Source organism: Delphinapterus leucas, chromosome 4 (genome assembly GCF_059928025.1).
Source record: "Delphinapterus leucas isolate spDelLeu-1000000601 "Yukka" chromosome 4, BTC_Dleu_Yukka2, whole genome shotgun sequence".
Lineage (NCBI taxonomy): Eukaryota > Metazoa > Chordata > Mammalia > Artiodactyla > Monodontidae > Delphinapterus > Delphinapterus leucas.
In genome coordinates this window covers 59,769,443-59,793,142 of record NC_143132.1, presented here as the reverse complement: position 1 = coordinate 59,793,142, position 23,700 = coordinate 59,769,443, and the positions used below count along the sequence as shown (strand labels likewise).

At 46.9% G+C, this 23,700-nt stretch overlaps 2 protein-coding genes across 8 annotated transcripts in view; one reads left to right on the top strand and one right to left on the bottom strand.

Moving 5' to 3' along the window:
- The window catches only part of CFAP44 (cilia and flagella associated protein 44), a 169,773-nt gene extending 146,481 nt beyond the window's left edge, over nucleotides 1-23,292 (top strand). The window contains exons 35-37 of one of the 2 annotated variants that reach the window (XM_089910540.1): nucleotides 1,481-8,531; nucleotides 9,679-9,757; nucleotides 11,163-23,292. In XM_089910540.1, the coding sequence (XP_089766666.1) occupies nucleotides 1,481-1,654 (174 nt within the window). In that variant the 3' untranslated portion in view covers nucleotides 1,655-8,531; nucleotides 9,679-9,757; nucleotides 11,163-23,292. Of the gene's footprint in view, nucleotides 1-1,480; nucleotides 9,758-11,162 lie in introns of both variants that reach the window. The other variant, XM_022551158.2, reaches the window with a different exon arrangement.
- Nucleotides 5,665-23,700, bottom strand: part of BOC (BOC cell adhesion associated, oncogene regulated) — a 238,140-nt gene continuing 220,104 nt past the window's right edge. For 3 of the 6 annotated variants that reach the window (XM_022551515.3, XM_022551796.3, XM_089910541.1), the window contains 11 exons: nucleotides 20,497-20,659; nucleotides 19,979-20,089; nucleotides 19,403-19,609; nucleotides 18,092-18,273; nucleotides 12,435-12,540; nucleotides 12,051-12,173; nucleotides 9,670-9,891; nucleotides 8,670-8,905; nucleotides 8,413-8,489; nucleotides 7,512-7,705; nucleotides 5,665-6,414 (listed from right to left, as the gene is read on the bottom strand). In XM_022551515.3, coding sequence (XP_022407223.1) covers nucleotides 6,227-6,414; nucleotides 7,512-7,705; nucleotides 8,413-8,489; nucleotides 8,670-8,905; nucleotides 9,670-9,891; nucleotides 12,051-12,173; nucleotides 12,435-12,540; nucleotides 18,092-18,273; nucleotides 19,403-19,609; nucleotides 19,979-20,089; nucleotides 20,497-20,659 — 1,809 coding nt within the window. In that variant the 3' untranslated portion in view covers nucleotides 5,665-6,226. Of the gene's footprint in view, nucleotides 6,415-7,511; nucleotides 7,706-8,389; nucleotides 8,582-8,669; nucleotides 8,906-9,669; nucleotides 9,892-12,050; nucleotides 12,174-12,434; nucleotides 12,541-18,091; nucleotides 18,274-19,402; nucleotides 19,610-19,978; nucleotides 20,090-20,496; nucleotides 20,660-23,700 lie in introns of those variants that run through there. The other 3 variants (XM_022551715.3, XR_016392994.1, XM_022551867.3) reach the window with 3 other exon arrangements.

Below are 23,700 nucleotides of genomic sequence, written 5' to 3'. Positions count from 1 at the left end.
GTCCCAGCTTACCCTTCCCCCTCCTCGTGTCCTCAAGTCCATTTTCTACGTCTGTGTCTTTATTCCTGTCCTGCCCTTAGGTTCTTCAGAACCAATTTTTTTTATTTTTAGATTCCATATATATGTGTTAGCATACGGTATTTGTTTTTCTCTTTCTGACTTACTTCACTCTGTATGACAGACTCTAGGTCCATTGACCTCACTACAAATAACTCAGTTTCGTTCCTTTTTATGGCTGAGTAATATTCCATTGTATATATGTGCCACATCTTCTTTATCCATTCATCTGCTGATGGGCACTTAGGTTGCTTCCACGTCCCGGCTATTGTAAATAGAGCTGCAGTGAATGGGAAGTTTGTTTTTAAACTGAGGGCTGTGTGCCTCCCAAGCTGACTCCATAGCTATTACTCTTACAACAATCTAGGCATGGATTGGGATGAAGATGGCAAGGACAAAAAACCAACAGTCAAAGGCGTTTCAAAGTAAGAAGAGCCAAAATTGTTTGGATATGGTAAAGAGAAAATGAGGGAAAAGCTAAGGTGACTTCAGAGTGACCGTCTGGACTGACTGGGCATGAGGGGCCGTGCATTTAGCTACAAATAACCAAAAGCCCCACTTTTGGAGAGTAGCTTGAACAAATAGGGGTGCTTTTCCTCACTTAACAAGAAGTCTGCAGGATATGACTGAGGGGTTTTAGTTTAGTGGGGCTGTGATGTCAGGGCCAGTATCTCTGTGACTCTCTCAGTGGCTGAAGTTTCCTTCAGAGTCACAAACAGCTGCCCCAGCTCTGTGGTTGCTGCCCAAATGCCAGACTCTTAACAAGTTCTAGGGCGGATGCTGGGTAGAGTGGTGAGATCCAGGCATATTGGGCTCTTATTTCTAAGGCACAGGATCTAGCAAGAAAGATATCAAACAAGCACTTAGGTCAAACCGTAGGAAACTGCTACTTTTTAGGTTAAAAAATGGTCACATGTCACAAATTTCAAATGGTTCAGTCTAATAACTACAGTGATGAGTGATGGATGATTTGACAGAACGTAGAGCAGGAATCCTAACCCAGCCCATGGGGTGAAGAAATCCTCCCTAAAAATGATGTCTGAAACATGAGCAGGAACTGGCTGGGCAGGGGAAGAAATCAGATGAGGGAATAAAGATTTCTTTTTTGGAAAACAAGATATGGGCTGTATAGGAAAAGGAGGTATCTAGCCTTTTAGAATTCCAGCGATGAGCCCTGTGGGGTATGAGTGACTGATAGCTAGATTAATGAGTTACCCTCTAAAGGGGATTTGCATTTTAAGAGTTGCTTATTAGCTCAAAGGGACACCTTTCCAATGGTGGGATTTCAGTGGAGGACTTGAAGGCTTCTTAAAATCAGGAGCGATGGCTATTTAAGTCAGGCACACCTAAAAGACAAATTAAGACAGGGGTGTTTCCATAGTCCAAATGGTGCTTAAAGCAGGGAGGTGTTTTCTCTCAACAGGGAAACGCCTTCCAGGGCCCCCGGAAAGCAGATACTGTGGCCAGAGAGAAGGTCACTGAATTGATCCAAGTCCAGGCCGAAAGGATTCTGGCCTTAAAGGAAGAGGTTGCTCTTTTGCGTAAGAAAGGTGGCCTTGTTCTCCCCCCGATTCACTCGCCAGGAGAGAATGAATGAAGCCCGTGGGCCTTAAGTTTGCTTTTTTCTCAAATCCAGCCAAGATTTCTGACACTTAATTCAACAGAACTTCTGTTTCCTTGTCGCCTGCAACAATCCTACTGTTTTAAAGTGAACTTATCTGAAAGTCTAAAACCACATCCAGTCATGTAGTTTTAATAATTTCCCCCCAACTGCTTATCTTAAAACTGACTACAGCACCCAACAGCTACTTATTATTGAACTGAACCAATGCAGATGTGTTTGCAACCAACTGGGTCGAATATGAAATCTTAGGAGGCTGTTACCTCAAATCGCCAGAAACCATCGGTAATATATCCTGTTTTAGGAAATTTGTTTTTTGGTTATCTGAATTCTGAGCCATTAGCAAGAAAATCGGTCATTCAGCAAACCATGAGAAAACTTCCTTTTCTTGGTCGTTGGATCCTTGGAAAATAAACTTTGATGTTATCAGGTATTCTCTGAGAGGGCACAAGAGAACAAAAACTATTTTGCCAACAATATCTGAGAAAAATGCAATTTAGAATTTTGACATTGTTAACTTCATAAAGCAGTTATTTGAGGGGTCGGGATTCAGGAAATGCAGACAGAAAGAGCAGAGCAGTTTGCTTTAGACTGGCATAAAGCAAAAAAATAAACAGCTTCCTGAATCACCCATAGTTTTAGCAACCTCCTCAGCTCTGGGTGGAGCAGAGAAGTGTGTTTTGCAAAATGGTTAAGAAGGAGGCTCTTCTCTAAAGGTGTCTGCAACTCTACCAGTATCCTAAGCATTTCCTATAGTTTCTCATGTCCTGTGCCATTTTCTTTCTGTTTCTACTTGAGTCATTTGCTGGTTTTGATATAGATCAGGAAGTAATGAAATAGATCCCATCACTGAGAGATCAACTCTAATAATCACTTTTGATTGTACATAACATTTAAACTAATTTGGGAGTATTCCTTTGGTTTGGGGGTAAGTAGTCAGTGGAATTCATCTAAGAATGATTTCACTGATATTTGGATTCCTGTTTGTTAGTAATAGAACATAGCACTTTAAATTCCGTGCTCTATGGGTCCATTTTAATGAGCTACTCCCTTGAGGCCATCCCAGAATATGAACTGGTTACCGAAAAGGAAAGGTAAAGGCGGCAATGTTGCACCAATGTAGAAAGTGACCTCAGCAAGGTCAAGTTTTCGTAACCTGTCTAGCCTGCTGATCTGCCCCCCAAAATTATAGACAGGACTTGGGGTCTTTTGTATGTTGGAATATATACATGTTACAGGGGGCCACTTGGCCTATTGTGTCTCTAAGATCCTTTCATACTCCTATTTGAGAGGTCCAAATAGCTTACTGTTTGTGCCTATCACCACAGAGCTCTGATGTAGCAGCTTTTCTACTGGAGAGCACCCTTTATCACATTCTCTGCTGTACACCCTAAACTATGTGTGCCCTTCAAGCATTTCAAAAAAATGTGCTAGTCACAGTTCTGAGTGTTTTACCTACTTATTTATTCCTGCATAAAAAATTACCCCCAAACATAGCTTAAAACAACATTATCTCACCCAGTTTCTGAGGGTCAGGAAGCTGGGAGCTACTTAGCTGGGTGTTTCCAGCTCGGGTCTCTTACGAGGTTGTAGTCAAGCCGTAAGCTGGGCCCGCGTCCATCTGAAGCTTGGCTGCAGCAGGAGGGGCTACCACCAAACTTACGTAACTGGCTGGCTACGACCTTGAGCGACCGCCTGGATACAGTGGGTGGTCCCGGAGGAGACACTATCCCCTTGTTGTGGTGAGAGCTAGGGTAAAAGTTACATTATTTTCCTGGGCCTCATTATCAGACAAATGAGAGATCTGGATAAGCTCTGAGGCTTCTTCCTATTCTAAATCCTGTGATTCTAATTGCAGCAAGAATGAATTTAGTCTATGGAAGAGCCATGTCAAGGATTCCATGTGTCTATCAACTCAGAGTAAAACCAGTCAGGATTATTACTTTTTCCCAAACTGAACTAGACAAAAATCACTAAAGTTTACAATACTAGGCATTCATACAGCATGTTTGGGATTTGACAATACAGTTAATTCATTTTTATTTTGAATTAGATAAGAAAGATAGCTTTCGTTTCATTTCATTGATCCCAGGCTTAGTCTTGAATCTATAGCAACTGAGTCTTCGGGAGGTTTAATAGCAAGCAGGAGAGCACCAGGGTGCAGCTCTGGCTGGGGGTGGATGGAAAGCTGTCCTAGTCTCCTGATCTGTGCTCTGCCTCCTGCTGTGCCCTTAGAGAAGGCAGCCTCACCTTTGAAAGAGGCCAAAAATCTGCCTGAGTTACTTGTGGATCAACTGTTAATGTCCCTTGGCTATTCTGAACCCTCGTCCATAGTATCATCAAATCTCAACATTGAAAGAAAACCTGTAGAGTCCAGCCCCTCTGTCAGAACTTCACAGGAAAAGGAGTTTCTCATTCCTGCCGACTCAGCCTGTCCCGTGTGGCTGTCCTGAGCCATGAGCTGAACTCCACACCACCACCACCAGCTCCTGCCCAACTAGGTCTTACTCTTCCTTTTGATTAATTTATATAGCCACTGCTGACTGAATCAGATTTTTAAAAGGCACTATAATAATTAACCTGAATCTAAAGAAATGCAAGATGCGATGAAACTGAATATCTAAGCTGTTTCCTTTTCTAGGCTAAAATTTAAAGGCCTGATGCCTAACCTTTTCCTCCTCTCCTGCAATTGGCTAAAGTAAATATGTACATTTATCTCATTTAACCTGCCTTAGAAGTGCTTTTTCATTCCCAGACTTTTTTTTTTTTTTGAGAGCTAAAAGCACTGTTGTCACGTAAAACTGCTTTCTGCACAGCACTGGAACCATACCACTTCCATAAAGTTCACCAAAACTCACCTTGACAACCACTGGGATCATCAAGCATTAAGAAAACAGGGGAGTTTTTTTGTTTTCAAAAGCCAATGGGCTAGAATTTGAGTTATAGCCCAGATCTGAGAGATAAGATCTGTCCCTCTTCTGGAAGTGACCTCTAGGCCCTTGATGCCAGATTGTGTCTGAAGTCACAATATCTTATCTCTTCTCTTCCCTGCTCTACGTCTCCTTTCCTGTCATTTCCGTATTCCTACAGTCCTTCATTTCATTTCTTGAAATATTTTTAAAAGACTGCTTTTCTGAAAACCATGTTCCAATTTAGCTGCTGGACAGAGAAAGGATGCAGGAATCTCTTATGGCCAGCAGAGGGCGCACTTGCCCTAGACCATCAGTCACCTCCTGGGGCTTTCTTAGGACTTTATTCAATTTGTGACTGGAGTGTGAAGCTAGGGTCTGCCATTGATGACCCGGAAGAGGATTAAGTGTTTCAAGTGGCATTTCATCTGTAACTCAACTCTACTGAAATCTAAAAGGTACATTTCCCTCCTGAAAACAGTTAAAGTGTGGTAGGGCTCTCAGCAAAAAGCTTCAGCCTCCATCTACTTCCACTTGCCCGGACAAAGGTTGATTCTGTGGTTGGACGGCAGTGAGTAAATGTTGATTTTAAACAACTAGTGAGTCAACTCCCCTGCCCACGTTGCTGTTTCTTTGGAAAGAAGCAAAGTGAATTTTACGAGGCACCATATGTTCACCTGTAGCACAGCACTTCACTAAATGGCATTTTGGAGAAAATACTTAGTCTTCAACACACACCTGTATAGAAAAGATGAGCCTCATTCCTTCCGATCTGACCACAGCTTTACCTCAAGTCCAGTCAGAGAACGGTGAATCTGCTTCTCCTCGCCCACTGTACACTGTGTCCCTCTTGGACTAAACAGTTACCACGCATCTGCATTAATGAAAACACAACTGAGAGTCAATATTTAAAAAGACAAAATTAGAAACATTTGCTACCTTTTCCAGACTTCTCCTCGATGGATCTGAAAACATCACAAGTGGATGTTTCTTCAAATACTCAGACTGAATCCTAACATCTAAAGAGAATGCTGACTCATACGTGACTAAGCTGTAGGTTACAAGGAAGACTAAACATTTATTTAGACATTACAGTGTTTATTTTTACAGAGATATGTTGCCACAGATTATTGATTCTGGAAGGTTTGTTAATGCTTATAGTACTATACACATCTTAGTCTAGTCTCACGGGCATCTTGGGAAAACGGGAAAACGTTTCCTTTAGCACCAGATCCAGCCACTGTCGCGGGTGGCTGCAGCCTCCGATCGCGTGGCCCTGGCCCTTCTCTTGCAGTCACTGTGGACAGTGTGCCTAGGAGTCCTCCTTCCACGGGCTTCTCTGTGGGCCTTCTGCAGGGGCCCAGGCAGCGGCGGAGGGTCTAAGGGACGGGCTGCCTCCTCAGTCTGTGCTGCTCTTTCCCGGTTGACTCCTGTTCCATTGCGGCTTCTTTGCTTCCCACCTCAGACCTCCTCAGTGGGGAGGATTCCCTATGTCTCTCCAGAATTATAAAAACATATACATTTATTTACAAGTGCATAAATATATAAATATGGCTATTATAGAAAAATAAATACCACTTTTCTCTCTTTTTTAAAGAAACAACAATATATAGTGTCTTTCTGGGATATCAGCTTCTGCCTAAATTGTAGGAGGTGGTATTTCAAAAGACATGTGAACCGGTGGGCTGGGGGAGAGCCGCATCCCAAGTTCCTGCCCTACGTAGGCCCCCACGGGGTGCTGGGGACACCAGTCTCCTCTCCCCGCAGGGCAGGAGTCAGGACTGGCCACCTCTTCAACTGGTACGAGGCCCAAGCAGCACCGGGACCCTGAGGGGAGAGAAAAGTGGGAAACGTTAGAATCCAGACTGACCAGGAACTAGTGCTCAGCAGTACTGGGTCACCCTCTCTCTGGGCTCTCTCTGGGAGCTGGTTACTGGCTTTAGAGGAAGGACAGAGACCTACAACCACAAAAAGGACAATTACACTCCCTCTAAGTATGGGCCACTTCTTACCCACGTCCCACCTGCACATTTCAGTGGTGAAAGCGTGGAGACCCTCATGCATCTACCCTATAACCAGGGGCAGATGACGTCAGCTGAGCCCAGGAACCGTGCAAGAAAGTTCTGCTCTCTCCAGGTGTGGGCTGCTAGTACACCCTTCTGCTATGCTTTCTGGCCATGATCATCTCACTCACAACTCATGCCCCCCAATGGAGGGAGTCCCGTGTGGATGCTACTGGGGTCTGGCTCTAGGAGGTACCTGTCTTAGAATTTCATCTCCCAGGGTCTGGGGGCTGCATGTGACCTGGAAGCCACACCATGGAGGCTATAAGAAACAGCAGCTAATTCTCTGAATCAGCCTGTGCCCAACCAGGTATCAAAAAGATGGGCACAAAGAAGGACAGTGGGCTGGTCGCGCTGTGCATCGAGTCCCTTGGAGGGAAAGTTCTCTGGAAGCACAGAGTTCTGATGATGTGAGAACTTGGCTTAATGATGGATGCAACCCCATTCCTTAATTACGAGACAAGACCCAACAGAGCAAGGTACTTCGGAGAGATTAGAGAGCGCCTCTTAGTGTGATGAGAGGCGGCGGGAATTGGTGAGTGGCCTTGAGATGCTGAGACCAAAAGGGCTTCTTTCCCTGAAATGGAGAAGTGCCCGTTCTCTCAGCCTTTGAGGACAGAGCTTGCCATGTTGGACCCACCTGACACTCCCTGCAGATGTGCTGGGCCTTCAGCAGGGAAGGAGGTGGCCAGCTCCCCTTTGCACCCCCATCTCGGATATACAAGTTGTGGATGGTCTTCACCAAACACCGCCTTCGGGGACTGTTCTCGTCCCGCCTGCACGTCACTCCCGGGTCGTGGATGCCTACACCTCACCTCATCCCCAGCCTGTTCAACCGCCCGCCCTGCCCTCAGCACTGACCTGGGTGAGAAAGAGGGTCCCACGTGGCTTCCAGCCCAGGACCCTGGGGTACACGCCTCATGCCGGGCTGGCCCGTGGCTGCTGGCTGCCCCTGGAGGTGGTGGCAGTCCTGCTGAGGCTGGAGCAGCTGGCAAGCTGAGTCATCGGGCAGTGTGTATAAGAGCGAGCCCTCGTCCGGGTTAGACTTGGGAGCCCTGCATGCACAAAACCAGGCGGAGGGGTGAGGTAGGGGCAGCGTGGGCCTGGATCCCACTGCCCTGGATACTCCCGTCTGGGGCAGCAGAGCTGGGCAGGGCTCAGGCGGGGCAGGGGCTGCTCCCCTTTGGACATCAAGAGGTGCCACACCATCGCTTCCACAGGCAATTCTAGTCTCCTTCCATTTGACTCCATGCGTGTCCTGAGTATATGAGAGGACGTGGGGCCTATGGGCAGAGCCAGCTGGGTGGGGCTGCTCTGGCCTGAGAAGCGAGGGAGGAATTGCTGAGCAGAAAAGGCATCATAACTGCAAACACAACAACTAACTCCCTTAGGCTAAGAGTCCAGGGGAGGGCTTCCCTGGTGGCACAGGGTTGAGAGTCCGCCTGCCGATGCAGGGGACACGGGTTCGTGCCCCGGTCCGGGAAGATCCCACATGCCGCAGAGCAGCTGGACCCGTAAGCCATGGCCGCCGCTGAGCCTGTGCGTCCGGAGCCTGTGCTCCGCAACGGGAGAGGCCACAACAATGAGAGGCCTGCGTACCGAAAAAAAAAAAAAAAGAGTCCAGGGGAGCAGTTTGTCAGATGAGGGGATCGTGAGTGAAGCACTTGTGCTCACCTCTCAGTGATCCACGCTGGGTTTGAGGAACTAGTGAGAGAGCGAGCCCTGGGGCTCAGGGGTGGAAGGCAGGGAGGGGCCTGGGTACCTGGGAATCTGGTGACTGGGGGGGTCACATCCACTGCCAAGAACGGTCTGCCTCAGCGTGCTGTTGGTGTCACCCTGCTGCTCAAACGAGGAACGAGAAGGTCACGTCAGAGAGTCCAGGTAACTTCCCCATTCGTTGTTCAGCAGGCCCAGCAGCCCGGGATTAGAGGCTAGAAGGGAGGGAGCCTCAGGAGGTGGCCCGGCCACGCCCTCCATGTGACCCGCCCCTGCGTGCCCACACTCCCAGAACTACGTTACCTGCTGGAGCTCCCCTGGGCGGCACTGCTGAGGCTTCGTGCCTGGGTAGCCCATGGCAGCTGCAGGGCAGGCCCTGTTCACAGGTACCCCATCGGTACAGGCCCGTCCGTGGGTGCCACTGAGGTAGGGCTGCCCATTGGCTCGGTGGCCTGGGAGCCCTCCCAGTGGTACCATAGTGTATTGGCAGGAGGAGGGCAGAAGGGCGCTTCGAGGAAAACCCAAGTCTGTTGTATGTTCTGGAAGAACAGAAGGATAGAGCTACGCTTAGGTCAAGGAGGCCTGGGGCAGCTTGAAAAAGTCCCACGTGAGTCTCAGAAAACTCCTGAGGACTTAAGGTCAAATGAGGTAGGCGGGGAGTTGGCATCGCGCCAGGGTAGAGAATATTCTTTCTCTCGGAAAATTCTTCCTGTCTCCCACTTCTTCCTAACATCTAGACTTTTTTTTTTTTTTTTTGCAGTAGGGAGAGGAGACACAGGACCAGGATTGGGGAGAATGAAGTGGCAAGTTAACACAAGGAACAAGATTTAAATGAAGCAAGTTGGCCAGATGTGTTACCATCTGAAGCAGAAATCAATGGATAAATCAGATTAACCTAGGATTAGGGGGAAAGCTCGAGGGAGCCACAGACCTAAAGAGGCGGGAAGAGGCAGGGTCAACTGAAAGTATGAGTACGTGGTCAGAGCTTGAGACAGTAAAAGAAAACAGAGCCAGCTAAGTACTGAGCTCTAGGGATGCAGAGGACATAGACCAACTCCCACTTCCTCCTCTCCATCTGCCAACACCTATGAGCCGAAGGGAAGGCCCCATCTGTGAGCGTTCTCCGACTCTCTCCAAGCCCTCTGGGGACCCACCAGGAACCTGAGCTCCCATGTGTGAAGCAGGGCGCCTGGGATCCTGCCCTGGGCAGAGGCCTCCTTAGGGACTGGGAGACCCCTCCTCCCCTCACCCCCGCCCCAGGCTCCTTCCCCTTGGTGTTGAGGACGGTCATTCACTCACTCACTTTGCTTAGACCAGGCCCTCCACAAGCAGAAGGGGATGAAGGCAACGATGATGAGGACGATGGAGCCCAGGACGACCCCGACGATCAGGTAGGGCAGGTCGCTGGAGCGGGCCACCATGGCCCCTGTGCCCACCGGCCGCTCTATGGTTTCATGGGGTGGTAGCTGTGGCGGGGCCAGAGTTGGGGGTGGGAGTCGACCAGGCTGACCAGAAGACTTCCGGGCTGTTAATTGGGACAAAACTCACTTCAGCCTCTATTTCTTTGACATTTCTTTCACGAAAAAATAGGAAAACAATATCCTGATTCCATGGGTGTGAGAAACGGGGTCAAACTTGTAAGACAGGGCCTTTGGTGGATGAGCGTGGTGTCCAAGCTTAGCATGAAATTGACATCTAAGGTGAAATTGGGCGTCGCTGAAGACACTTGAGCCTTATACTTCAAAAAACACCCTGAGATATTTGTGGACCAAGCACTAGGGGCAGACTGGGTCTTTGGGGGCAGAAGTGGTGTAGGGGTTTTCTAGAAGCATAGCTGGGGAACTTTTGGAAGAAAATATAAAAAGTACCTGAAACCAGAAAGAACTGGGAATGGAAGAACTTCCCCGTGAATTTGCTATTCCTGGGTGCATCGAGAGATGTGAAGTCCTAGGTCTGAGCTGGGGTGCAGAGCAGGGAGACGGGGTTCGGGGCTCACTAGGACTGACAGTGCTAGAGAAATGCCAATCCAAAAGTTTACGAGGTGGCAACCTCGGCATCTGGCTTTTGCTGTTATCAGGATGTATCTGACATCGTTAACTCCTTTTCGCAGCCGTCCTCCCCCGTGACTTTCTGATACTACAGTCTTCTGGGTTTCCCGTAACCTCTCTGCCGCTGCTGCTTATATTTCTCTCTTCTTGCCCTTTTCTTCCTGTCTTTGCCTCAGACACTGAGAAGTCTTCTAGTTCCTCTCAGACTACACTCTGTCTTCTTCTTCCCTCTATTCCCGTGATTTCAGCCTACACCCCAGTGACCGCCAAATACCCTTACCCAGGGTCCTCCCTGGGTAGGAGACCTGCTTCCCTCACGGGACACTTGCATTTCAACGTCTCAGAAGAATCAGACTCAGGTACGCCTCCAAGTGGTTCACGTTGTTCCTTTCTTGTGGAAGCGAGTTCCCTGCTGGCTTTCCCCTTTTCGATAGATGGCACCACCACCTGTGTGGTTCTTCAAGTTCAAAACCTCAAGGTTTACGCTGAACTCCTTTCACTCTCTCCCAGCCTCAACACACTATCAGTCCCTGGTCCTCCCTACGCTCCCTAAGAGGCTCAAACCCACCCCTTCTCTTCACCTTTCCTTCGCGGCCCCGGTTCTCTCCCCTCAGCCCATTCGTGCATAGTCACCAGTGACCCTTCCTGACAAACAAATCCAACAACGACCCTTCTCCACCTCACAGCCCACAGGGTCCCTGATGCTCGTGGCCTCTTCCCTGAGCACTGCCCTCTCTCATCCTTCCAGTGCCACATACTCCCACCATGCGGAGCTACGTGAAGGCTTGTCCTACGCCCCAGGCCACTGCCTCCACCCTGCTGAAGGTTCAGTCCTTCCAGAAGACCAATGTGAAGGCTGTGTGAAGTCTCTGTTCTTTGCCCCGGGCACTCTGCGTGTCCCCTGACACAGGAATGCTGGCTGTGTGCGCATCTGCCCCTTCACTGTACGTGACAGAAGAGGGCAGGAAGGGCACACGGGAGACAGAATGTTGCTGTGACAGGAAAATGGATCGTTTTCTTGGCTCTATCCCTGTTCCTCTGGGATCTTCTCCTGATTACAATTTTTTGCAATACACCTTTCAGTATTTGCAAAATGGAAATGATATCTATCCACTTGACCGATGTGCAAAAATCAAGTTATTATATGAATATATTTAACGTGTTTTAGTGCAGGGAAAGAGTATGGGCTTGTAGTTGGACAAACTTGGCCCAAAGTGTGCTCCACCGCTAACCAGCTGTGTGACCTTGGTCAAGGTATAACATGTCGTGATGCTCAGTTTCTTTTCCCATGGGGTTGTAGTTAAATTAAATAAACTAACCAATGTGAGTACCAAATGTTACTGTAGGAATAAAGTGTTTATAGAAAGCTCCCAACTTAAGAGTGGGTTCTAACCCATGAGTTCACGTGTGAGTTAATTCCCAAGCTCCATGAAACCGTCATGATGGCAGCCCACTTGCACTTAATACGAAGCACAGGCAAATGAAGAGAAGGGTTAAGATGACAAAGTTTGGGGATACTTGGAAAATAAGGAGTCATTCTGGAGAAGAGATACCCAGCATGGCACACAGAGCAGTGACTCTGCCCTAGTCTGCTGGGAGGAGAGCGAGAGGAGATCAGAGAACCCAAAGAGATCACCTTTGGTTTCACAGATCATCACGTTGCTGAACTCACTCTCCCCTCCTTCGTTGAAGCACTGCATCTTAATGTCATAGGAGGTCTCTGGCTGCAGGTGGCTGATGGAGTGCCAGTATCTATCCCCTGGGAAAGACAGAGAGTCAGTGTGATGATTATGCATGTGGCTTGCTTGGCCCCCACTGGAGGCAATGTTCTAGGTGCCCACCCATGTTCCTGTTGTCCCATCACCATGGAAAGAAGCATGTGGGTTTATGAACTCAATGACCCCAAGTGTGTCAAGAAAGAGCCAACGATGTGGGGCAGGCCAGCCCACGTTTTCTACTTTCACCAACTCCTAGAGCCCCTTGCCAACAGAGGAAACTATCTCACACACGTGTTTCTCACCTTCCACCATATCCTTCTTGTAGTCACTATCATTGTCACTGTCCGTGGGTCGGTAATAGATATAAAAGCCATGGATTGGGGTGTTGTTGTTACTTGCTGGAATATACTACAGGGAAGAAAGAAGAAACAAGTTGACAACGGAGCAGAGGAATCATCGTGTGATCAAAACCACTGGGGGATGGAAATTTTACCCTGGCCTAGAGTTTAAAACTCACTGGAGACCCCAACTAGGGGTTGGGCCTGGGCCTCCAGGGTGGAGACATAGAGTCCAGGATGCTGGAACACCAGAGAATTCCCGGGCCCAGGGAATATTAATTGGCGTGCACGTTCCTGAAGGTATCCATATCAACACCAAGACCCGACCGCACACAACTGCCTGCAGGCTCCAGTGCCAAACACCTCACACCAAACAACCAGCAAGACAGGCCCATCCATCAGTAGACAGGCTGCCTAAAGCTGGACTAAGTTCACAGACACCCCAAAACATACCACCTGATGCAGCCCTGCCCATCAAGAGGGAAAAGACTCAACTCCACCCAACAGAGCACGGGCACCAGGTGCTCCCACCAGGAAGCCTGTACAAGCCCCTGGACCGACCTCACCCAGCAGGGGGCAGTCAACAGAAACAACAAGAACTATGACCCTCCAGCCTGCAGAAAGACGACCATAAACAAAGTAGGTTAGACAAAATGAAATGACAGAGAAACACTCTGCAGGCAAAGGAGCAAGGTAAACTCCCACAAGACCAAATAAATGAAGAGGAAATAGGCAAGCTGTCTGAAAAAGAATTCAGAGCAATGATAATAAAGATGATCCAAGATCTAGGAAATAGAATGGGGAAAAAACAAGAAACATTTAACAAGGACCTACAAGAACTAAAGAAGAAACAAACAGTGATGAACCACACAATAACTGAAATGAAAAATACATATGAAGCAATCAACAGCAGAATAACCAAGGCAGAAGAACGAATAAGTGAGCTGGAAGATACAATGATGGAGTTAACTGCCAAGGAACAGAAGAAAGAAAAAAGAATAGAATTGAGGACAGTCTAAGAGACCTCTGGGACAACATCGAACACACCAACATTCGAATTATAGGGGTCCCAGAAGAAGACGAGGAAGGGAAAGGGCCGAGAAAATATTCGAAGAGATTATAGTTGAAAACTTCCCTAACGTGGGAAAAGAAATAGTCAATCAAGTCTAGGAAGCACAGAGTTCCATACAGGATAAACCCAAGGAGAAACACGCCGAGACACATGTTAATCAAACTAACAAAAATTAAATACAAAGAAAAAATATTAAAAGCAGCAAGGGAAAAGCAACAAATAACCTACAAGGGAATCCCCATAAGGTTATCAGCTGATTTTTCAGCAGAAATTTTGCAGGCCAGAAGGGAATGGCAGGACATATTTAAAGTGATGAAAGGGAAAAACCTACAACCAAGATTACTCTACCCAGCAAGGACCTCATTCAGATTCGATGGAGAAATCAAAAGCTTTACAGACAAGCAAAAGCTAAGAGAATTCAGCACCACCAAACCAGCTCTACAACAAATGCTAAAGGAACTTCTCTGGGAGGGAAACACAAGAAAAGAAAAAGACCTTCAAGAATAAACCCAAAACAATTAAGAAAATGGGAATAGGAACATACATATCTATAATCACCTTAAATGTAAATGGATTATATGCCCCAACCAAAAGACAGAGACTGGCCGAATGGATACAAAAACAAGATCTATATATATGCTGTCTGCAAGAGACCCACTTCAGACCTAGCGACACATACAGACTGAAAGTGAGGGGATGGAAAAGGATATTCCATGCAAGTGGGAATCAAAAAAGCTGGAGTAGCAATACTCATGTCAAACAAGATAGACTTTAAAATAAAGACTATTACAAGAGACAAGGAAGGACACTACATAATGATCAAAGGATCAATCCAAGAAGAAGATATAACAACTGTAAATACCTATGCTCCCAACATAGGAGCACCTCAATACATAAGGCAAATGCTAACAGCCATAAAAGGAGAAATCGACAGTAACACAATAATAGTGGGGGACTTTAACCCTCCACTTACACCAATGGACAGATCATACAAAATGAAAATAAATAAGGAAACACAAGCTTTAAATGACACATTAGACAAGATGGGCTTAACTGATATATTTATAGGACATTCCACCCGAAAATGGCAGAATACACTTTCTTCTCAAGTGCTCATGGAACATTCTCCAGGATAGATCACATCTTGGGTCACCAATCAAGCCTCAGTAAATTTAAGAAAACTGAAATCGTAGTCAGCATCTTTTCCAACCACAATGCTCTGAGATTAGAAATCAATTACGAGAAAAAAACTGTAAAAAATACAAACACAGGCTAAACAATACGCTACTAAATAACCAAGGGATCACTGAAGAAATCAAAGAGGAAATCAAAAAATACCTAGAAACAAATGACAATGAAAAGGCGATGACCCAAAATCTATGGGATGCAGCAAAAGCTGTTCTAAGAGGGAAGTTTATAGCGATACAATCTTACCTCAAGAAACAAGAAACATCTCAAATAAACAACCTAACCTTACACCTAAAGCAACTAGAGAAAGAAGAACAAACAAAACCCAGAGTTAGTGGAAGGAAAGAAATCATAAAGATCAGGCCAGAAATAAATGAAATAGAAACAAAGAAAACAATTACAAAGATCAATAAAACTAAAAGCTGGTTCTTTGAGAAGATAAACAATATTGATAAACCATTAGCCAGACTCATCAAGAAAAAGAGGGAGAGGACTCAAATCAATAAAATTAGAAATGAAAAAGGAGAAGTTACAACAGACACTGCAGAAATACAAAGCACCTTAAGAGACTACTATAAGCAACTCTATGCCAATAAAATGGACAACCTGGAAGTAGTGGACAAATTCTTAGAAAGGTATAACCTTCCAAGACTGAACCAGGAAGAAACAGAAAATATGAACAGACCAATCACAAGTAATAAAATTGAAACTGTGATTAAAAACCTTCCAACAAGCAAAAGTTCAGGACCAGATGGCTTCGCAGGTGAATTCCATAAGACATTTAGAGGAAGAGTTAACACCTATCCTTCTCAAACTCTTCCAAAAAATTGCAGAGGATGGAACACTCCCAAACTCATTCTATGAGACTACCATCATCCATCCTGATACCAAAAAATCAGACAAAGATATCACAAAACAAGAAAACTACAGGCCAGTATCACTGATGAACACAGACGCAAAAATCCTTAACAAAATACTAGTGAACAGAATCTGACAGCACATTAAAAGGATCATACACCATGATCAAATAGGGTTTATCCCAGGGATGCAAGGATTCTCCAATATATGCAAATCAATCAGTGTGCTACACCACATAATTAAATTAAAGAATAAAAACCATATGATCATCTCAATAGATGCAGAAAAAGCTTTCAACAAAATTGAGTACTGATTTATGATAAAAAAAAACTCTCCAGAAAGTGGGTATACAGGGAACCTACCTCAACATAATAAAGGCCATATATGACAATCCCACAGTAAACATTATTCTCAATGGTGAAAAGTTGAAAGCATTTCCTCTAAGATCAGGAACAAGACAAGGGTGTCCACTCTCGCCACTATTATTCAACATAGTTTTGGAAGTCCTAGCCAAGGCAATCAGAGAAGAAAAAGAAATAAAAGAATCCAAATTGGAAAAGAAGAAGTAAAACGGTCACTGTTTGCAGATGACATGATACTATACATAGAAAATCCTAAAGATGTCACCAGAGAACTACTAGAGCTAATCAATGAATTTGGTAAAGTTGCAGGATACAAAATTAATACACAGAAATCTCTTGCATTCCTATACACTAACAACGCAAAGGCAGAAAGAGAAATTAAGGAAACAATCCCATTTACCACTGCAAGAAAAAGAATAAAATACCTAGGAATAAACCTACCTAAGGAGGCAAAAGACCTGTACTCAGAGAACTATGAAACACTGATGAAAGAAATCAAAGATGACATAAACAGATGGAGAGATATACCATGTTCTTGGATTAGAAGAATCAATATTGTGAAAATGACTATACTACCAAAAGCAATCTAGAGATTCAACGCAATCCCTATCAAATTACCAGTGGCATTTTTTACAGAACTAGAACAAAAAAATCTTAAAATTTGTTAGGAAATACAAAAGACCCCGAATAGCCAAAGCAGTCTTAAAAACAGTGAAGCTGGAGGAATCAGGCTCCCTGACTTCAGACTATACTACAAAGCTACGGTAATCAAGTACTGGCACAAAAACAGAAATATAGATCAATGGAACAGGACAGAAAGCCCAAAGATAAACCCATGCACCTATGCTCACCTAATCTATGACAAAGGAGGTAAGAATATACAATGGAGAAAAGACAGCCTCTTCAATAAGCGGTGCTGGGAAAACTGGACAGCTGCATGTAAGAGAATGAAATTAGAACATTCCCTAACACCATACACAAAAATAAACTCAAAATGGATTAAAAACCTAAATGGTAAGACCTGACACTACAAAACTCTTAGAGGAAAATATAGGCAGAACACTCTATGACATAAATCACAGCAAGATCCTTTTTGACCCACCTCCTAGAGAAATGGAAATAAAAACAAAAATAAACAAATGGGACCTAATGAAACTTCAAAGCTTTTGAACAGCAAAGGAAACCATAAACAAGACCAAAAGACAACCCTCAAAATGGGAAAAAATATTTGCAAACGAAGCAACTGACAAAGGATTAATCTCCAAAATATACAAGCAGCTCATACAGCTCAATATCAAAAAAACAAACAACCCATCCAAAAATGGGCAGAAGACCTAAATAGACATTTCTCCAAAGGAGACATACAGATGGCCAACAAACACATGAAAAGATGCTCAACATCACTAATTATTAGGGAAATGCAAATCAAAACTACAATGAGGTATCACCTTACACTGGTCAGAATGGCTGATTCTCAATAGAAATAGAGACATAGATGTAGAGAACAAATGTATGGATACCACGGGGGAAAGGGGTGGGAGGGAGGAATTGGGAGATTGGGATTGACACATATACATTATTGATACTATGTATAAAATAGACAACTGATGGGAACATACTGTAAAGCACAGGGAACTCTACCTAATGTACTGTGGTAACCTAAATGGGAGGGAAGTCCAAAAGGGAGGGGATATCTTTGTGTGTATGGCTGATTCATTTTGTTGTGCAGTGGAGGCTAACACAACATTGTAAAGCAACCATACTCCAATAAAAATTAATAAAAAATTCACTGGAGACCCTGACAAACATTTCTGATGGTCTCCCCAAGGCTCTCTGGACAGTGCTGTAGCGATCACTCATTATTTTATTTAGCCTAGGAGTCCCTAACTTTTGGAGACAAGAAACAAATGGTCATTTCTTCAAAGACTTAAGTCCCGTCTGCAGTTTCCCGGGTATTGTGAGGTTGAGTCCCTCTGGCCCAATTCCCAGGTACGAAGGTGGAGGAACACTTAAAGGGGTAGCAGCCTAGAATGAGCCAAGGGAGAAAGGTGATTCCTTCCTGCCCGGGCTGCAGCGTCCAGCTCCCACCCAACATGGAGCTCAGCACCGTCTTCCGCTGCTGGCTGCGCCAGGCCACTTACCATCCACTTGAGCATGATGGTGGTCTCGTTGACGGCATCGGTGAAGGTGATGTAAGGGCCTGCCACGGGCCTCTCGTACACACGGCCGCTGTAGCCTGACACAGCGTAGGGCCGGGAGGGGGCGCTGGGCTCGCTCTCCCCCAGCATGTTCAGAGCCCGGACTCGGAACTTGTAGGAGGTGCCTGGGGAGAGACACTCACTGAACCTGGGGGCTGGGAGACACCATCTCCCTCCCCTTCAGCCCATCCAGGCTCAGGACCTGGAGGGATCTTTTGGGCAGCCCTTCCCCAAAAGCAAGCCCCAAAGGACTTAAGCACTCCTACCCTCATTAGAAAGGAGCCACACAGAGAAAAGGGAACCCTCTTGCACTCTTGGTGGGAATATAAATTGGTATAACTGCTATGGAGAACAGTATGGAGGTTCCTTAAAAAACTAAAAATAGAGCTATACCATATGATCCTGCAATCCCACTCCTGGGCATATATCCAGAGAAAACCACGGTCCGAAAGGATACATGTACCCCAATGTTCACTGCAGCACTGGTTACAATAGCCAAGATGTGGAAGCAATCTAAATGTCCACTGACAGAGGAATGGATAAAGAAGATGTGGTACTTATATACAATGGAATATTAGCCATAAAAAAGAATGAAATAATGCCATTTGCCCCAACATGGATGGACCTAGAGATTGTCATACTGAGTGAAGTTAAGTCAGAGAAAGACAAATATCATATGGTATCCCTTATATGTGGAATCTAAAAAAAAAAAAAAGATACAAATGAACTTACTTACATACAAAACAGAAACAGACTGACAAGGGGGGGAAGGGTGGGGCGGGGGAGGGATAGTTAGGGAGTTTGGGATTGACGTGTACACACTGCTGTATTTAAAATGGATAACCAACAAGGACCTGCTGTATAGCACAGGGAACTCGGCTCAATGTTATGTGGCAGCCTGGATGGGAGGGGAGTCTGAGGGAGAATGGAAAGATGTATATGTGTGGCTGAGTCGCTTAGCTGTGCACCTGAAACTAACAAACCATTGTTAATCAACTCTACTCCAATATAAAATAAAAAGTTAAAAAAAAAAAAAAAAGGAGGCACCACGCAGGAGGTGGCTTGGGACCAATTATGGAGAGAGGGAGGGAGAAGGAAGGCCTTGTGGGACTGAAGTAACACAACCAAGAGTGGCCACAGGAGGCTGGTGGTGGGTGGACGACAAGCAGAGAGAAGACCCTCCAAAGCTTCCCTTCTCCTCCAGGGGGTCGAGGGCAGCAGGGGGACCAGGGAGGGCAGTGGCCAGGGCCCTACCTTTCTCTAGGCCTGTGATCTCCACTGAGAGCCGGGAGGGAGGGATGGCGCTGGTGGCCAGAATCCAGTCCCCCACTTTCTTCAGCTTCTTGTACTCCACTCGGAAGGACTGGATGGGGAAGCCGCCGTTCCCACGCGGAATCCAGGTCACATACACTGAGGTCTCAGAGGCCATGGAGATAGTGGGCCTGTCTGGAGCTTCTGGGGCTGCAGGAGACGATACCCAAGGGAGGAAGGAAGTGGGAGGAAAGGACATGATGAGAAGATGGTTGCAATGTGACTAGACCTGGCCTGTTCCTGATGGGGGCCAGCTTCACCCCACAGCCCTCACCCCCTGGTGGCCGCGTCAGATCTCTCTAGGGCTCTCTGGGTCACTCTCTCCTGGGAGGAGCCCTTGAAAAGCTCCAATCCATATCTCCTCACTGTGGTTAACTGGGGAGAGGCCAGGAAAATGTCACAAGGACTCCGGGACTCAAGACCGCATTCAGCCTGCAGCAGTGAGCCTTCTGAGGCGGTGGACCTGGTTCCAGTTCTGACTGCTCGTCACTCCCGCCCTCGGGGCTGCCGGGGGCTTACGGGACAGGCGGCCGTGGTCCGGCTGGCTGCTGCTCTGGGGGCTGGCTCCAGGGTCATCTCTCTGGATCTGCTGCTCTTTACTGGCCATGATTTCAGGTTTGGGCCGCCGTCCTGGGTAGAAATGGGTTGAGATCAGCACGAGAGGGAGTGTGCATTAGGTCTCTCCTTCCACACAGTCCTTTCTGCCTGAAGCTCTGCCAGGGGGTCTGACAAGACCATGGAAATAATAGAGGACACTGGAAGTGTGGTCTGAGTTCCAGCTCTGCCCGACAGTCATGAGATTGCACGTGGCCCCCAAGTGTGAAAGGGGCAAAGGGATGCCAGAGGCCAGCTGGTGCCTGTCCTGATACGAGGCGGGACCTCAGCCTAGGCATGCAGACCAGAGGGAGGCAGGAGCTGAAAGGAAGATGAAGTTCAAGGTGAAAAGCTGGGGCAAGGTGAGCAGGACGCCCACCTGGCCTGGTAGGACCGCTCAGGCCCATGGAAGCCCCAAGCTGGGGACAACATTGGACCCTTACCAGTTCGGAAGGTGACCATGGCCGTCTGGCCTTCGCCTGCACAGTTGTAGGCTGCCATCTCTACTTCATATAAGCTCCCAGGGTCGAGTCTGGTGAGGGTCAGGCGGTGCTGGCTGGCTGGAATGCCAGAGATGGTCCAGTCGTCAGAGGAGTTTGTGACCTGCTGGAGAAGGTGGCTGGTATAAGGACCGGCATCTTGGCCTGGAGCTACAGGTGGGCTGTAGGTTGCAAGGAAAGCAGAACTGAGGCCAAGAGGACAGAAGAAAGGGAGGGAAAATGGGCCAGGTTAGGGGAGAGGTGGCCCTACAGAAGGCAGACCGTTCCTGCTGGCTCTGGGACATCCATCCTCGCTGGGACAATAAAGTCAGGCTCCCTGACCCCTCATCTAATGATCTCGTCAAAACTCTGTGGGGAGGGTCAAAAGGCCCAGATGACATTGCTGAGAGTTTCTCCAAAGACCTTCTCTCTCTTTCTAAAAACCTCCCTATTGCTTGCCTAAGATCAAGTGTAAAAACCTCCCTATTTAACTTTCTTTCTCCTCGATCTATTTAAACCAAACAAACAGTACCTTTAGTTTATATTCTAATGAGATGATGATGAGAATGATAAAAGCAGCAGCATCATAGGGCTTCCCTGATGGCGCGGTGGTTGAGAGTCCGCCTGCCGATGCAGGGGACCCGGGTTCGTGCCCCGGTCTGGGAAGATCCCACATGCTGCAGAGCGGCTGGGCCCGTGAGCCATGGCCGCTGAGCCTGCGTGTCTGGAGCCTGTGCTCCGCAACGGGAGAGGCCACAACAGTGAGAAGCCCGCGTACCACACACACACACACACACACAAAAAGCAGCAGCATCATAGAAATAGCCACATTTTTTGAGAGCTTACTATGTGCTAAGCACGTTGTATGCACCATAACACGCCTCCACGACAACAGCCCAAGAGATGGGTGTTAATATTGTTCCCACCTCACAAATGCAGAGACTAAGGTTTAGAGAGATGAGTGATTTATCTAAGACCACATTGCCAGTGAGCGCAGAAACCCTGACTTGACTCCAGATATCAAACTCATAATCGTAACCTACCCTAGAAAGGAAGTCTGGGAGCCAGAAAATCCTGGGTTCAAATCTGGATTGTGTCTCTTACCACACACAGGTTACCAGCTGTGTAACCCTGAGCGAGTTCCCTCATCTTTCGGATCCCTAAGCTTTTCTTTTCTAAAATGAAGCAAATAAAACCTCTCAGGTTACTCTGAAGTTTAAATCCGATGATTTACGTGACGTGTCGAACGTTGAAGCTGGCACACAGTAGGTTCCCAACAAGTACATGCCGTGCCCCCTCTTCCTCCACTCGGTGAGGATTTCAATCCTCCTTTTTCTGCTCCTGCCCTCAGGCCTTGCTTAGAACTTAAAAACTGTGGATGAACTGTAACCATTAGAGATTAATCTTTAATGGCTTCAAATTCCTGGCTCCTTAAAGAAAAAAAGAAAAAAAAAAGGAGTTCCAGGCTTCCGGACAGGCGTCGCTGAGAGGTTGCTTCATCTCACCCACCCACCTTTCAGGACACAGACTTCACTGCTAACTGTGCACATCTCCGTGAGCCTGCTGGGGCCTGAAGCTGTGGTTTGCTGAAGGAATTAAACAGCTGGTAGGAAAAGCTCTTATCCCCAAGCAGAATATTCCAAATTAGAACAAAACCTACTATTCAAGTGACAGGGATGGTCTGGGCTCATTCATGTCAGGCTTCCAGGACTTGTTCCAAAGGGAGAAGTTTTTACAAACTGAGAATCCCCAGTGGTGCTGGAAACCCAAACACAGTAGCCCAGGGTCTGCAGATGCACCAGGAAATGAAAGCTGGCTTCATGCATGTGAAAAAGTGAAAATGAGTTGAATTGACTCCCAGTCTCCAGCAAGAGGGGAGGGGCTGAAAAAACACAACCCAAATGCTGATTTTTGCTTTCTTGTGTGATGATCTTGAAGACACGTTACTCCCTCAAGAATGAAACTGCTTTCAAGACATAATCGTGCCTTGGCAATGCCCACCTAACAGCTCCAAGTGCCCCATGGGCCAGAGGCGAACAGAAGCCAGACGCAGCGGGGCACCGTCCTCTCACTTCCCCTGTGCCCCTTTTCTCCCTCTGCCTCCTAGCGCTGGCCTCACTTCCACTGGGCTCAGAAATGAAAATAAGAAATGGAACGGTAATTAGTCACTGTCACGCATACTGAGAGGGTGAATGCGGCCTCAGCCTGGCGTTTCCGGATCACCTCATGTGGCCTTTGCCAGCCTGCCTCTTGGTGAGGCCGTTTCATGGCCACCTATTGGCCAGAAAAATATTATTCTTGCTTTCATGCTGGTTCCTGCCTCCTGGGGACCACGAGCATTTGGCCCGCCCTGATCTTTGTCTCCAACTCTGCAGATGGAGGTGTCCAGTTACACGGGGAAGTGAGGATTTGGACCAGCCCTGCCCCATAACCTGGGTTGAACAACACTGCTTTTTGTTAAAAACTCATCCACCCCCTTTGCTGGCTGCCTATGAAGAGGCCAGCAGGCCGAGGGTTAATTAGAAACTGCCCCCTCTCGACCCCCACCTAGGAGGCGGCTTTGCCTTAGGTGCCTCTGTGGACCTGTCCTGGCCGGAGGTCTCCTCGGAGAGCGTGTTAAGAGGAAGACCAGAACGACGGGGCTGTCGAGGTCCGGAGCAGGGGCAGAGCTTCTGCACAGGTGGCACCTTTCACTGAGTTTCGCTGGCTTTGTTTCTTTTTGGAGAGGGAGGCAAGTTGATAAATGCTTTTCGTTCCGCATTCCTATATTTTCCGTATTTTCTACCAAGTGCACATGGTACTTTTGTTAGCAACAACTAAAGAGATGCATAATAAAACCTGGCATTTATGATACATTATTACTTATCAAATAAGATTTAAAAAATCCATTAAGAAAAATAATTTTCTACTGTCTAATGGCCGTAGGAAAAAAACAGCATGCACCTGGGATAAACAAAAATGTTTTCAAGGATATTTTCTTAAGGGGAATTTCATGTCCTTCTCCCCTGAGGGGTCAGAGCAGGTGAGAGTGCAGCCTTGAACGGGGGTTGCGGGGGGTGGGGTGGGGTGGCAGTCCGGGGGCTGCGTCCTGTCTCGGAGGGCAGAGTGTCTAAGAAGGTGGGCCGGCCCAGCTCTGTCCCCGGATCCCTCCCTGAGAGCTCCCAACAC